The following is a 16,658-nucleotide window of genomic DNA, read 5'->3' as shown; positions in this document are numbered from 1 at the left end:
TCCACCAGGTGCTCCTTGGACTCTCTATGTGGCAATTCTACTCTGTCCTATAGGGTCACTATGAGTTGGAATTGACTCGATGGCAACAGGTTAGGGTTTTTTTTTTTTTGCAATACATATGGTGAACAAAGACTTAATACATAGAATGTTTTAAGAATTCCTATATAGCAAAACAAACAAGAAACCCAACAGAAAGAAAAGCAAAAGATACAAGCATTAATTTAAATGGCAATAAACACATGGGGAAAAATCCTTTAATTTATTAGTGATCAGGGAAATGCAAATTAACAATGAGATACCATTATGTAACCATTTGACTCGCAAAAAATTAAGGCTGACAGTAACACGTCTTGGAGAGGACATGGATCAGTAGGAAATCATACACATGGCTGGTGTGAATGTAAATTGGTACAACCACCTTGGAGAACAATTTGGTAACATCTTGTAAAGTTGGGCATTCATATACCCTCTGACCTTGCAATCTTACTCCTAGCTAATACACCCTAGAGAAACTCTTGCAAGTGTATTCAATATATATTGGTTAGGCATACTTAAACATGGATAAAACTATCAAATAAAGAGCAAGGGAATAAGGAACGCATGACTTCCCTGGAAGCCAGAGAATGAGGTAGGGAAGGGAGACATGTGGGTACCTGCAAGATAATGGCACTGTTCTCTTTCTTATGTCGTGTGGCATGTCTGATGGTATAAGGAAATAAATTATACCCATTATCCATTGCTGTTGAGTCGATTCTGACTCATAGCAGCCCTATAGGAAATAAATAAATGAAATAGATTCAATTCATTTAATTAAATAAATGAAAAAAGGTGGTCCTTCTCATTCTCTTATTACTTTCTGGTCTCCTGCCCTCCCCAAACCTCTGCTTGTCCTGCAGCCCCTCCCAATATATAGATTCTTTCCCTCATACCCCAGAGTGACATGTGCATACTGCTGTGGAGCTCCTTATGACCCTTTATGGTACTTTTTGGGTAGTATTTCTCATTTCTGTCACTTCCAACTACATCTGAAGGTTTTTAATACCATAGATCGTATCTTGCTCACCTTAGTGTACATGTTTTTGAATGAATGACTGAATTAATGAGTTACTATCCACAGAAGGACACACTTTCCATTCTGGTAATGCTGAGGATGGGTCTCGTATTTGTCCCTGAACTGTGAATCTGAGGTCTGATGGGTGTTTTAGTCGACTGCTGATTTCCTAATAAATTAAGAGGAAGATTTTTAGCTTCCCCCTGCTAAAAAAGATGCTCCTTTTTTTTTAATTAAATAATTAAAAATCCAAAGTTGTCATTGGCAAAATTTGCTTTAATAAACATGAGGTATATGTGGTATAAATATTCAAAATTCACTAGTCTCAAAAAACCGATGATTCAGTCATTTGACCTTCAGTGGGTGGTGGCTAATGAAATGCATTTCATTTTGATAAAAATTTTAAAATTGTTGCACATAAGCTCTTCTCTCTTTTTTTTTTTTAGAGGTTAAGCATATGGTGAACATGCTATTCTGTCTTAAACACTCTGCTAGAAAGATAAAAAGCTTTCTGTAGATGATCTATTTCACTGAAGACTTGCAAATTAGCACAGATCTCTGCAAATGAAAGTGCCAAATAATGGCACGAAGACATCAAAGCATTTTTGTCCCTTTCAGACAAGTACAATGACCTCTTAGATAAACAAATCATGTTTTCTTTCCAGAATGAGGGCATTATAATGCTTTCCAAAAAGTTCTTATTTTTTTTTTTCACTAAGCAGAGAAGATATTTAAAAGGCAAAAAACCTGATTCAAAGTTGTGCTCCTCGTGGGACACATTGCACTGTGACCAAGAAGCTTTAATGTTAATGAAAAATAATGTAAAGAGGTGGCAGCGTGAGCTGTGGACAAAATTTCTGCTCCAAAGGGTGTTACCTTAATGTCAAAGGCGTACCGCGAAGGAGAGCAGCAACTAGGAGACGTTTTGTTGGTGGTTCTGCTGGTATTTTGCTTCACCGTTCAACAAACCAGTGACGAGTATGAACCAATGTTTAGAAAATGCTTGGTACACAAAAGAGGGAGAAGTATTTGCTTATTTTTTGTTTGGTTAATTTCATAAGAGATTTTTAAATGAGGAGAAGCTAATATTGGCATATTTAAAAACCATTTTCTAAAACTGCCAACAGAACATGAAGACACACTTTCCAGAATGGAAAACAACCAAGTAGACTAAGACTCCACCCGTCACCCTCTCCCAGGGTGAGACGCTCAGCCTCCCAGGTTCTGAGCATGGGGGGCAGGCTCATGAGCACCCCAAGAGCAGTCATCAGTTGCTATGGATTGAATTGTGTCCCCTCCTAAGAGTTACCTGAAAGTTCTAACCCCTGTACTTGTCAACAGAACCCTGTTTGGAAATGGGGATTTTCTTTTGTTGTGTCAGTGAGGCCATACCAGGGTAAACATCTTGCTCTCCAGTTGATTCCAACTCACAGGAACCCAACTGGACAGAGTAGAACTGCCCCATAGAGTTTCCAAGGAGCACCTGGTGGATTTGAACTGCCAACCTTTTGGTTAGCAGCCGTAGCACTTAACCACTATCCCACCAGGGTTTCCATACCAGAGTAAAGTGGGTTCTAAACCCAATCATTTCTAAGAGAGGTCTTATAAAAAGGGCAGAATAGACACAGTGGCACTTCACAGGGGGAAGAGGCCATCTGAGGAACCATCTACAAGCCAAAGAATGCTTGGGACTATGGCCAGGAAGGATCCTTCCCTAGACCTGATGTCCTGATTTGGACTTCTAGCCTCTAAAACTGTGAGACAGTTCAAGTTCACCCAGAGGCACCTCGGAGGAAAGGCCTGATCTACTTCTCAAAAATCGGCCATGGAAAACCCTATGGAGCACAGCTCCGCTCTGACACATGTGTGGCAGTCACCATGAGTTGGAGTAGACCTGAGAGCAACTGGCTGGGTCTGACTCAGGCTTTACTTTTTATCCATCCATCCTGCCTTCCATCAGCCATTCATCTACCTGCCTAATAAATATCTCTTAAGCGCCTATTATGTGCAAGAGCCAGCAAGCCTTCTGTGGTTCCACGGAGTTGAGTCTTACCACAAAGCTATCAACGCCTTTCTGGAGTCCTGCACTTGTACTGAAGTCAGAGCTGCTCCCGATGTTTAGAGTCCTACGTTTGGCAGAGCTGGTCTGGTAGTCTAGCTTGAACCTGCAGCAGAGGAGCTAAAGGAAATAGGGTTGAGCCTCAAACAAACCACGCTGGGAGTGTGAGAATGCTCACAGGGATAGGAAACACCTAATCCACCCAAGCTGTGGGCTTCCTCAGGCCTACAAGACAAACTCTTGTAGACACTTGACATTTGCGGTGTGGGTGCTAATGGGGTTAAACGGGCCATGGCTGCAACTGGGCAGGACTCTGTGACTCAGCAGAAGAGGTGTCTTCTCAATCCAGCCAGACCCGGGGAGAGCTAGGCTTTGGGAACAGGTAACAGTCAGGCTTTTCTTCCCAGCTTCTCTTCAGTCCCCATGTCCAGACGCTTGCTTGGTGACACCATGGTAACCATGATGCCACAATGGAAAGTTCTTCACAAGGTGGTAGAAGAAATCCCTGTTTGGAGCTCTGCTGTGTAAGGCCAGAGTGAGTTCATTTCTCCGTTAGCAGAAGCAGTTCACGGAAGAACTCTGAGAACCACCCTGACGACAAGAAACACCTGGTGCCATGAGTGGACTGTGGTGACTTGGGGCCGCACCAGCAGGTCTCTTAGGGTATTGTGCATTGTTTGAGGCAAGGGTTTAGGCCTGGTGGTATGGCAGGTGGGGAAGCACGCCTGGGCTTTGGATGCAGACAGGCCTGAGTTGGAATCCCACTGACTGTGTGATCTTGGGCAGGCTACTCGATATCTTCAAACGTCAGTTTCTGAATCTGTAAAATGGGGATAATGATAGTGCTGCCTCACGGGGATTATTGTGTGAATTACCTGAACTACACGCTGGGCTTTTACTATTTAAAAGTACTGGTTACTAGTTAAAAGCAATCCCAGTATTATTTAAGCCAGCAGATTTTAGCCTGGGTGGTAAAACCCCAGTGTTGACATTAAGCCTGGTGGGGCCTTGTGCTAAACCCCTGCCTTTTTTTCAGCAGCGTTTCATGGTGACAGAGTTAAGGTTGAATCCCAGGAGTCAGAAAACAACCCTTTCCAGAAACCCAACTGTCTAGGAAGCCCAGGGCTCAGGCTGGATTGAGGAGACAACAGACCGGCGTGTGCTGCCTTCTCTCACTGGGCCAGTCTTACAGATTGCTAACCGAATACAGTGTTGGACAGCTGGTCCCTGCCTCTTTACTGCACGGAACCACACAGTAGGGACATGACAGGTCCATTTCTGAAGTCCTGGAACCTTGTCAGTGGAAAGGGAGGAGGCAGGGCTTCTGATGTTGGGGGAGGGAGGGAAGATGACAGAGCCGTTGGCTTTTCTAACTTCACAGCTGCACACGGTGTCTACTGCGGTTCTCTTTGGGGATGGCAGAGATGAGAGGGGTGCTCTTGTTACTGCTCTATTTTTCCTACTCTTCTGCCGGTGAGTGGGGCTTCTTCTGGGATGGCTTTGGTTGAAAATGTAACATGGCTGAGGGGGAATCATCAGGAAAATGAAATTGGTCCTTAATGCTCAGAAAGGGAGGGACTCTGGGGGAAGACGACTCACAGCTTTGCTCTGGGCAGCATGCATTGGTGGCAGGAACAGGGAAAGACGTGGGGCGTGGATGTAGGAAACTGTGGCCTCAGCAGCCTGGTGTCAGGTCTGTCCTTAGGGCGAGAGTGGGGCTAGGGGAGTAAACCATAGGTTCCCTGGACAAAGAGGATCAGCAAGAAGCCTGTCTCCCTGCTCATAGCCCTTGACCTGCTCTTCCCAGGCTCATCCCCCAAGTGCTGTCAGATGGGAGGGAGGCGTCCTCCCCACACCTGGGCAGAGAGTGGGGTGTGGGATGTACCTGGTACACCTGGGAACCAGCTCCTCCGCTTGCTTACACTTCAGCACTGCTGTTGCAATGAAGCCTTTTTAATTAAATCAAAAGGGCATCTAGCCCCCAACAGCAGGGCTGGTCCTAGGAGCAGGAAGGGCAGGCGGCTAGGGCTTCTACTGTGACTCACGCCACGGAGACTGCTGGAGCCTCTGAGATGGCAGAAGTGACAGCTATGCTATAGTCCCCTCCCCTCCCTCCAGGTTGTCCAGGACTAAGGATCCCAGCCTAGAAGGGGCAGGTGAAGAGGGAGCATCCTGAAGCAGGCTCTGTCCCTCTCTATGCCACCACAGCTGGTTCTGTCCCACTTTTCTGGGGTTGGATGGGAAACACAAGAGAACCCCCGCATACAGACACACACACAGTCACACACAAAGGAGGGAACTCTCCACCTTCCTCAGTCTTCTCCACTTCCTTGCCCTCTTTGCAGCCCTAAGGAGCCCAGAGGGTGCCCAGAAACACACAGAAAGGGCTCTGGGCCCTCTCCCCTTCTTAAAAAAGCCACAGCCAAGGTTCCCAGGGCCAGCGTTTTGTCTTTAGGTCAGATTTACTCACTACGTCCTGGCCTTCCAAGGGTTTTGTGAGGTCAGATGAGCTGGCTGACCAGAGCTTTGAAAAAGCACGTGCGTAGGTTCTTGCTGGGTTCAGAATCAAAAAGGCCAAACCTGTTGCTGGGTTTGGAAGGGCTGGTTAATGCCTTACTTGCCATAGGTCACCAATGTCCTAAGAAAAAATCAGACTGAGGATGAAGAACCTGTTTTTTCGCCGTTCTGAGGCACTTAATGGCCTTGCAGACATCATCTTGCCAACAACCAGCTCTGTTTATAGTTCCAGCAAAGTCTCCAAGTGTCAATTAATAGATGTTTGGCTGACATGATGGCTTGCAGTGGAGAGGTCCTCTATAGTCCTTTAGCGATTGTAAAAGATTGTAAAGGTCCTATCTGTTCATATTCACCATATTTGAAATTAAAACAGAGAAGATTTTAAAACACAGGATACACAGTTATGTGATGACTTCAGTAGCCTCTGGAAAATGTGAGTGAAAGAATGAGAGTGAAAAATAGCAAATAATGTCTTAATATTCTTATGAAAATACTTTTTAACTATTAGTAGGCTTCCCAAAGGGTCTTAGAACCCCCAGAGGTCTCTAGAATACTTTTTGAGAAGCACTAATGTACATAGGAGATTTTACATAACAGCCTAGCACATAAATGCTCATTTTTTTTTTTCTTCCAGTTGATGTGAAGTCAAATCCGACTCATGGTGACCCCATGTGTGTCAGAATAGAACTGTGCTTCATAGAGTTTTCAGAGGCTGTTTTTTGGGAAGTAGATTGCCAGGCTTTTCTTTCAAGTCATCTCTGGGTGGACTTGAACCTCCAACCTTTTGGCTTAGGAGCCAAGCGCATTAACCATTTGCACTACCCAGGAACTCCCAAGTGCTCAAGAGATGGGAGTTATTATCAATAGTCTAACACTATTTACAGGCTCAAAGATACCACCAAGACTCACTCGGATAGGGAAAGGAACGGGGTAGTAGGTTGAGTAATGGCAAGGTTGATGAGCCAGGAGGAGTGGGGGGACCAGCAGGAGAGGGGTTCCTGAGGTCTGGCAGGGTAGTGGCGCCCACAGCCAGCCAACTCCAGACCCAGCTGTGGGGCCCCGCATTCCCTCTGCAGACTGTGGCATCCAGAAAGCTTTCATTCCGGACACTCTCGAGGACAACTTGGTCCACAGCAAGATGTTCCCGTGGGTGGTGTCCCTGCAGGATTCCCAGTACACCCACCTGGCTTTCGGCTGTGTCCTGAGTGAGTTCTGGATCCTCAGCATCGCGTCCACCTTTCAGCACAGGCCAGTACCCCTACCTTTGGCACCCACCCAGCTCCCGGGGGCGGGGCTCCATTCCCTTCTCAGCCTGGGAGGCTGGAAAAGGTGGATTCTCGGCTCCTAAAATCACCAGTCACCAAGGGGTGGCTCTGTCAGCTGTCTTCTCTGCTGGGAGGGCTGTGGGCTGCGAAGCTGAATAGTGAAATGATTAGCCCTCCACGCTATAGAACCCTTTGCTGTCAATTCAATTCCAACTCATAGTGACCCTATAGGACAGAGTAGAATTGCCCCATAGGGTTTCCAAGGCTGGAATCTTTACAGAAGCAGACTGCTATACCTTTCTCCCTTGGAGCAGCTGGTGGGTTTGAACCACCGACCTTCCATTTAGCAGCCAAACGCTTAACCACTGTGCCACAAGGGCTCCTTCCATTCTGTATTTGCAGGGAAGGGGAGTGCATTTGTTCTATTTATTCTGATTTTATCAAAGTCACGAAGGCACTAACTCTTAATACTAGAGGTCCATATTGCTTATCTTGTTTCGCCACCACAGCCAGCTCTGTCTCGCTGTCCTGGAATCATATTATTTCTCTTAAAACACTTTCCTTAGGCCTTAAAAATATTCCAGCCGTAAATACATACGTACTATGTACTGGGTAGTAAGGGTTTTGTTTGTTTCTTTTGTTTTCTAATGTTACTAAGGTTGAGTTATACCACATGGTGATCTATTTTGGAATTCATTGAGGTTGTCCTTGTGGCCTAATGTATGTGGTCCACGTGAATGTTTTCCACTAATAAATTGGAAAGTGTATTCTCTGTCCTTGGTGTCCAGTTTTACATATAAAACTGGGGTAGGGGTCCCTACTTGATCTGTCCTAGGCTGAGAGAACTGAATTAAGATCTCCTACCTTGAACAAGCTGCTGGTCTTTTCTCCTTATATTTCCTGTAGTTTTTACTTTGTGAACACTATTTCACTTCTGCATATGTTTATAACTGTGAGATTGTCACTAGGGACTGAATTCTTTATTACTTTAAAGGGCCTTTCTTTGTCTTATTTAGGGCTTTTTTTGCTCTGAATTTATCAAGCTTGTTTGATGCTAAGAACATGACTCTTACTTTTTGTTTTTGATTTAGGTTATACTTTCTGTTTTTATTGTCTTTTTTTTTCACTATATGGCCTCTGTTTTGTTCTGTAATTCCCTTCTGATAAATTTGGAGAGTTTCTATTTCTGTTTCAGGGTTCATCTTAGCCTTATCATTTCATGTGTTTTTGTCGTTAGTTGTTATCATGAGTTGCCGTCAAGTTGACTGACTCATAGCAACCCCAAGTACAACAGAACGAAATGTTGCCCAGTCCTGTGCCATCTTCACAATTACATTGCTGTGGTCACTGTGTGTTGAGTGCCTTCTTTCAGCACTATGTTGAGCAATCTTCCAGCAGCATATTAGGCAATATTCTGTTATGATCCAACATGAAATTACATGAAATAATTTCACGTAAGACACCTAAATTCAGTTTCTGGGTAGTCCTCACTTGACTACTTACTGTGGCCAGGATCAAAATTTGTGTCTTATCACTTCTTTCCTCCTTCCTTCCCTTTGACCACTCAATTTCAATAGATTATACATGTGTTTTACTGTTAACCTGTATTTGTTTATATAGTTGTAACCCTTATTACTTCATATATTAGCTATAAATAATATGTTTTTACTCCTGGATACAAAAAGTAAAAAAATTGTGTATGCACTACCTCTGACTTTCTTTCTAACTTTAGTTACATCAATTGATTATTGCAAGGGTTTATAACATTTTTACTCAGAGCTATAACTTTAAAAACAGTTTTCTTTTGTTTTAATTTTCTTCTAGTATTATAATGGATTCCACACATTGACCATCCTTTTGTTGGCTTTTCTCATTCAACACTAGACTTGGTTGAAGTCTGTCTTAAAGGGCCCCAAAAAACCATGTTTCCCTGGTTTTGCATATTCAAAATTTTTTGTGCTGCCCTTAAATCAGAAAAAAAAAAATTTTTTTTTTTTTGAAGGACCACTTAAATATAGAATCAATGGTTCGTACCTTTTCTTGAGGACATTATAGGCATCAATCCTTGGCTCCTGTTATTAAATCTTGCTGAGAAGAAGTCTGAGATCATTCTGATTTTCTTCCATACAGGTAGAGTGACTATATATCCTAAATAGTTGGGAGGTACCTGACTTACACCTATTACCCCAGAATCCGGTTAGCACTCCTTTCACTCTCACAAGTTCTCTGGGTTGGACAATGAATTATACCGACAAACTTCAGATGACTTAATCTTTTTTTATCTGGATGCCCAGGGATTTCTTCTTTGTCACTGAAATCTACTAGCTATGCTGAGTCTCTTCCCTTTGCTTCTCCAGATCCACCCTCTGCCCTTTTCCACCCTGTTCTGTACCCCAGGAGGCTGACCTATGTGGGTTACATCCACGGGCTATGAGGCCAGGGTTCTTATTCCCTTGAGGCACACTGTGGACTGGCTCCTCTTTCAACCAACTGGCCCTCTCTGCAGAGCTCTGACCATTCTTTTCCCTCTCCTAGAACATGGAGGTGGCATTAGCACCTTGCTGTTACTAGTCCCAAGGTTCTGCACTATTCCTTGTGGTTTCCCTACATTCTAATACCTTTGTAAAGAGCTCCTTTATTTAACTCACCCCAGCTTTCCTGATGTGAGTTGCCGCCTGTTTCCTGCAGGGTCCCGATTAGGATATGTTTCAGTGTTGACCATTTTGTATCATTTTTTCTCTTGGATATGGAGTATTATTCCAAATTATAGATTTAAGTCTCATTTCTGGAAATCTTTCTTAATTTATCTCTTGAAAAAAAATTTTTTTTTCCTGTTTCATTATTTTGGTTAAAGTCTTTGTGGTATGTTGGTTCCCCTTCAACCATCATGTCTGTCACTTTTGCCTCTAGTCTTTAAAAGTCTTTGCTGATTTCCATTTCATTTTGGTCACTTTTCTCAGTCCTGCTTTCTATGTCCCTAATTGTGTTTTCTGTGGTCTCTAAGTTACTTCATGCAGCTTCCAATTTGGCCTTCGTTTTTCTGATGGTTTTATTTCTTTCCCTCTCACTTCTTTGCTGAGAAGCATGCTCAGCCAAACTTTTTCTGAGCCCTGAGGGAGTAAGTGTCATCTCTGACTCCCTGCCTCTTGCTGTCCTTCATGCTTTTGTCAGCCCTTCCTCTGATTTTGAGGTTAGAATTCTCTAGTGTATTTTAGTTTTGTAGTGTTTGCATTTGTTTCTCATTCTCATAGCTCTTTGGGTGAGTCCCAAAAGGAGATGAGAAGAACACCTGCCTTTGCTCCATCATCATTAAAACTGGAATTTCTCCGTTGTGTATTTCCACAGTATATAAAAATGGAAAGATGCTGATATTAAAATGTTAGGCAGGAGTCAAGATTACATATTTGGTATAACCACAACTATGTTACAAACAACAACAACTATGCAGAGAAAAAAAAAAGTGCCAACAATAGCATGTTAACAGATTATCTTTGGGTTGGAGCAAATGGTGTTAAGAGAGAAGGCTTCTCAAGATTCTACGGGCTCACAAAAAAGGGTACATACCTGGGGGTTCAGAGAAGATTTCCTGAAGACCGGGTCTGAAGGGGTACAACTAGCTCAGGGAAGATGAGTTGGATTAGCATTCCAGGGCCAAGGAATACTAACTGTGAAAACAGGGAGGTGCAAAACTCCCTCCCGGCCTTGGCTTCTCAAGCTTCCCTTGCTCTCTTTCCAGGAAGAACGCGGTCGTTATAGTTGGTATAGCTAACATGGATTCCAGAAGGAAAGCCCACACAGAGTATCCAGTCAATACCATCATCATCCATGAAGGCTTTAATAACCGCTCCATGAGAAACAATATAGCCCTCCTGATGACAGACACGGCGATGCAGTTCAACGACTTGGTCCAGCCCATCTGTTTCCTTGGCAGGAAGCTGCATAAGCCACCAGCCTTGAGGAACTGCTGGGTGTCAGGATGGAACCCCACGTCTGCAGTTAATGCCTTCCTTCTCCTAGAGGAGGCTGTGTGTGTGCTAGCGGTGGGGGTGACTTGGAGGAACAGTATTAGGGCTTATCGTAATTTAATAATTTAGTTTGCTTGAGCTTCTAGAGTTAGGCTGGAACCCTCACCTGAACAGCTTTTCTTTGAAGATTTCCAGTGTGTGCCCTTTCTGTGGCCATTCTCATATTTGACCCTTTTCCCTCTAGCTCTATACTGAAACTGGAAGCAAGTAGGCAAAGGACAGCCTGAACGGAATGCAAGGTTATGGAGGGGAGTGGGGGACATTATTCCCTGAACAGGAGTTGATTGTTCTTTTATCTAAGCCATCCTTGTTTTCTTTTATTCTTAAGAAAGAAAAATAGGAAATGTATACTCTGTAGATGCAGAGGAAGAGCAAATATGTCCTCTGCCTATTTTCATATTCAAGTTCAAAGCAAAGGTGGTTTTCAGTAGAAACACAGACATAGGTTCTGATTTCTGTGAGGAAAGGGGTTTACAAGGACATTTCCTACTCACTCCCATTTGGATATCTGAGTTGCAGTTGAGGTGATGCTGGAGGGGCCTTCTTGTTAACAATTCTCAGGTTCTCTGTTGCATGGTCCAGACAGGAAAGCACATGACGATGAGTGTCCTGAGGAAAATCTCCGTGAAAGACCTTGACGTGTGTCCTTTATACAAACCTCCGAAAACAGCCTGCTGCAGTCACAGAAAGCAGAAAACAGAGAACATCTGCTTGGTAAGAACATGATGGAGTAGAAGCTAAATGCTGACAGTAACCATTGGTCACTCCCAGGAGAGCCTTGGGACTCCCCCTGGCTTTATTGTGAGGTGTCTGAGGGCAAAGACCGTTACTTGGCACTTGCAGCTGTCTTCCTGGTGAATAGCACTTGGCAGTCAGCAATAAAACTCTACTGAATGGACTAACTAATCACCATTTTCAGTGTAACATGGTTAAGCTTGGCTAAGTCACATGTTTTTTTAACTAGCTAAACACTTGAAAGTGTGAGTCCTAACCACACATGCAGATATTCTTTGAGTAAGTCTACAATGTGAGATTGCCACATTTAATCTCCATGGAACCTGGACCTTCCCCCCAACACTGATGCTGACACTTGTCAGCTATGAGGGGTTATTCCTGTAAAAAGGCCCTGCCCCTACCCAGATGAGCACTGGACAGATGTGGTTGTCTTGCTGTCTCAGGAAAATGGATAGAATTCACGAACACTTGGTCTAGGCCTTCTGTGTCCATACTCATAGAAAGTGTACCATACTCAGGTCACACAGTTAATAAATGTTAGCTTAGAAAAAAGACTAGAACCACGTTTACCAGGTTCCCAACCAGGGTTCTTTCTTCTATGCTAAAATTGTCTAAGATGCTAACCACCTACTCTCCTTTAAATAACCTTTAGGGCTCCCTGATAAGGAAAACATCCCCCCCTTTCCGAAGGATCTAGAAGGACAAGATTTTTAGGGAAAGAGAGGAAAAAATGTGCATGTATGTAGACAATTCTTTTTTAAGGTCATTTTATTCCTAAATCGTGAAGGACTGCCTCTCACTAGTCAGTACATTTGCCCTCCCAAAGTTTGTCCAACACTGTTGATCGATTACTTGGTACTGGACCCCCTGCTAGGTACAGGGTCTTAACAACTTCTTAAGTCAGATAAAACCTGTTGCTGTCTAGTCAATTCCGACTTAACCGCTTAACAGCTTAACCACTGTGCCACCAGGGCTCCTTCAGTTTGATAATTTGTTTAAATTCAGTAGACAATGTAGCCATTTAATGAAATCCAATACTGTACTTCATCAAATCTGCGATGTCGTTATTGATAGGATGCACCATTACTTTATATAATATGAAGAAAAAAGGCTGCCAGTTACACTCTGATGCCTACTGGTTAAAAGACACATCCCAATTTCAAAGATGTTAAAAAAATTTTTTAAGTGTGTCTTAGACTCAGTCAAATATGGTAAGTTGTTTGTTTTCTAAATAATCATCTTTTTAAAATCTACCTGCAAAATTCAGGTTGCTTTTAACTGCTGCACGCCTGTAGACATTTCTTTGTTTTTTGAGTAGAATTGTGCTTGCAAAACTGCCTCAGACAAATAGGCAGCCACTTGCCTACCCAGGATTCTTTCATCAGATATGTGTCCTAGTGTCCAGCACCCCAGAGCCCCATGTCTAGTATAAACCACCCAGACTTAGTATCTGCCTAATGAGTCTCCCCAGAAACCCAACAAAAGCAGAATCACTCTAGACCCCCCTTCCCTTTTTTTTTTTCTTTTAACAACTGTTAGGGCTTTTGCTGAATCTCAAAGGAAAAGATTATGAAATGAAAGAGTCCCCCCTTGGGAGCTGAGATGGTGGTGCTTCAGAGAAGCCACCACCTGGTACCTTTTGTCTCAGCTGCTTGTGCTCAGAAGTCACAGCCCCATAGGATCACGGGGAAGAGCAAAAGTGGCATGTTCTGCTCCCCAGGTAGAATAGCAAGGTGGTGCAATAGCTGGGGACATCCACCACACAATCATTCATCCAACTCTTTGTTCTAAATTGCATTCTTTCTTCCTCAAGGTATAAGATCACAGTTAAAACAAACTAGGGGTGGGACTGGTAAAAAGGAGAGGAAAGCACGTCATCCTGGGCAGGGAGCCTCTCTGCACCAAGCAGATGTGACGGGCGCAGGCAAGGAGTCTGCTTAACCAAAAACAAACAAACTAAACCAGTGGCAATCAAGTCAATTATGACTCATGGCAACCCCACGTGTGTAGAATAGAAGTGTACTCCATAGGGTTTTGAAGGCTCTGACTTTTGGAAGCCTTTCTTCCGAGGTGTCTCTGGGCAGGTTCGAACCGCCAACCTTTCTGTAAGTAGTCAAGCACTTAACTGTTTGAACTACCCAGATAGTATAACAGCCAGAACTCCAGTGAAAAATGTTGACGCTCTGTTATCACTACCACTGTTTGACAATAGAGGGTGAGAACAGTAGAGAGTGAAAAGCTGAAAAATTCAGAAGTCTACACGGTAGGATTCCTTTACATCTAAGTAGAAACACAGAATGAACTCCGTGGGTCTGGCCTCGGCCTTCTGAGGGATCACCAGCTTTGCAGAGCATGCCTCCCTGCTGCTACGCTCTGCAGAGTTGCTCCTTTCTTTCCCCGTTCACCCTAATTTTTGTTCGGTGTGGCTTTCTCAGAAAAAGGGTGGACTATTGAAAAGGATACCTGTGTGTAGACACCCAAAAGAGACCAAACACCCACACCTCGGGACGGGCAGGGGCCGAGGTGGCCACTCTTAATGCTTCTCGTTGTTGTGTCTCTTCAGGAGTGTTTCCTATTGTCACTGCACACCCCCTCCGCGTCCCAGTCCAAACAGCCAAGAGCAACATGGGGTGGCCCGGCTCTTCTCTTCTAGCCAGACAGGTCAAGGGCTGTTGTCCAGCCTTTGGATGGCAGCCCCCTTCCTTGGGCCAAGATGGACCACCTGGGAGGGGCCTATTTGTTTAACTGGGGGCTTGTGTGTTGGGAAGGTCCCTGGGTGGTGTAAGCGGTTTTTGCTCAACTACTAACCTAAAGGTTGGTGGTTCAAACCCCTCCCCCACAGTGACTCCGCAGAAGAAAGGCCTAGCAATCTGCTTCCGTAAAGATTTAAATAAACAAACAAAAAGCCCTCTTTCCAAAGAAGGGGGGGAGCAGCTAAGGCAAATTATACCTAGTAACTTGTCTTGTTTTCCTCTTATTCCTTAACTCTTCACGTAGAAATGATGGCCTTTTAGAGACGTGGAAATAATCACAGGCAACCTTTACTGAGTGTTCACTGTGTGCCAGGAACTGTGCTCAGTGCTTTGCATGTGTTACAGGCGTTAACTGTTAATATCCCCGCTTTAAGGAGCCCTGGTGACACAGTGGTTAAGCATTCGGCTGCTAACCGAAAGGTTGGCAGTTTGAACCCACCAGCCTCCCCACGGGAGAAAGATGTGACAGCCTGCTTCCGTAAAGATTTACAGCCTTGGAAACCCTATGGAGCAGTTCTACTCTGGCCTATAGGGTCCTTATGAGTTGGAATCAACTCGACAGCAACAGGTCATCCCCACCTGAGCTCAGAGATTCAGTAACTTGCCCAGGGTCACAGATCCAGCTAAGTGTGCCAAGCTTCTACCCACTCACTGTAAGGAAGATATGGTCTGTGCCACAGAATTCCAGAATGCCAGCTGCCTGCTCCCACGGAAGCAGGGGAGGATAGGAGCAGGGGATGGCCAGTGAGCAGGTGGAGGAACAGGAAGTGCCAGGTGGAAAGCTATGGACCTGTCCCATGTGCTCCCTGAGAAACTCGGTGCTGACCCCCCACCCCCAAGGCCTGTGGGTGGGAGGGGGCAGCTTAATCTAAGGATGGGAAAAAGAGAGAAAGGAGAAAGAGAAACATGGGCATTCCAGGCCAGAAAGGAAAGATATGTCAGGATCTGAGGAATGAGAAACCAAAAGAGAGGAAGGATTTAGTCGAAGTTCTGGAAGGAAGGGGGCAAGAAAATGAAATTCAAACCACAAAGCTACAGGTGAACTGCAGAAGTTGTTGAATAATTTGCATAATATGAGAAAAAGTCACCTTGGAATTTACGGTGGCTGCCACCTATGCCTTGATTTGAAATAGTATACTATAATTGTACCCCATTCCTAGTGAGAGGAGCCCTGGTGGCCCAGTAGTTAAGAGCTATAGCTGCTAACTAAAATGTCAACAGTTCAAATCTACCGGCTGCTCCTTGGAAACCCCATGGGGCAGTTCTGTTCTGTCTTCTAGGGTTGTTGGGAGTCGGAATCAACTAGACAGTAGCAGGTTTGGTCCCAGCGAGAACCAGTGTAAGACATTCCTAATTGCTTCAGGATATATTGCCAAATTGCCTCGTGCACCAAATTGCACAAGAGTATATTAACAAAGAGAGCAAGTTTTTCTGAGACCTGAAGTCTTCTGTCCTTTGTTACAGGGGGACCCAGGAAACCCAATGATCTGCCAGCTACAGCAATCGGATCTGTGGGTCTTGAGAGGAGTCCTGAACAAGGGTGGTGAGAAATGCGTTGGCCCATTTCTGTACACCAGAGTGGAAGACTACAGTGACTGGATCATGGCCAAGGCCAAGAGGATTGGCCCCGTCCTGTATTCCCTCCACCACTGGGAGAAGGTGCTCCCTTACTCTGGCGGGCTGAGGGGCCTCATGGCAGAGAAAACACATGCTGGGCCGGGCCACGCTGGATGGCACCGAGGGCGCCACCAAGGACGAAACTGGCCCTCCAGTCATTTGATGCCAGCAAATGACTCTAGAAGTAGTCTTGACTTTAGGGAAAAAGGCCTGAGGGAGGCAGGCCGGTCTTCAGAGATAGCCATGCAACCCATGTATTACGACTACTATGGGGGGGAGGCTGGGGAGGGGGGGTTCATTGCGGGTCAGAACAGCTTACATCAGCCCCCAAGAGACTACCTTGCTTTTCTTCTTGCTGGTTTCCTTTTGCAGTGGTACCTGGTCTAGGGGTTCACCCACCCAACTGAAGAGTAAGCTCAGAATGCTGAGTGCCAGGCACTTGCCGGGCAGTACTGATGTCTATTTTTGTATTTCTGATAGTTGTATACCTGGGCTGCCACAGATAGGCCCACGGCACATGCTGGGCTGGTTCTCCCTCCTCTGTCCCATCCCACATGCGAGAAAGTCACCTTCATTTGTGCTTGTGAACTAAAAAGTGGGCTAACAAGTGTCAAATCATTGACGTGCCCTGTGGTT

The 16,658-nt window shown here is 44.7% G+C and overlaps 1 protein-coding gene across 1 annotated transcript; it reads left to right on the top strand.

Annotated features, from left to right (window-relative positions):
• Nucleotides 1–4,480: 4,480 nt before the first annotated feature.
• On the top strand, nucleotides 4,481–16,614 carry PRSS54 (serine protease 54). The gene is given in 6 exon segments (XM_049864164.1): nucleotides 4,481–4,583; nucleotides 6,704–6,875; nucleotides 10,629–10,887; nucleotides 11,500–11,631; nucleotides 15,870–16,346; nucleotides 16,348–16,614. Coding segments are annotated over 6 exon segments (1,365 nt in total). The 5' UTR covers nucleotides 4,481–4,525.
• Nucleotides 16,615–16,658: the final 44 nt, after the last annotated feature.

Source organism: Elephas maximus, chromosome 21 (genome assembly GCF_024166365.1).
Source record: "Elephas maximus indicus isolate mEleMax1 chromosome 21, mEleMax1 primary haplotype, whole genome shotgun sequence".
Taxonomy (NCBI): Eukaryota; Metazoa; Chordata; class Mammalia; order Proboscidea; family Elephantidae; genus Elephas; species Elephas maximus.
This window is presented reverse-complemented; position numbering and strand designations above follow the sequence as displayed.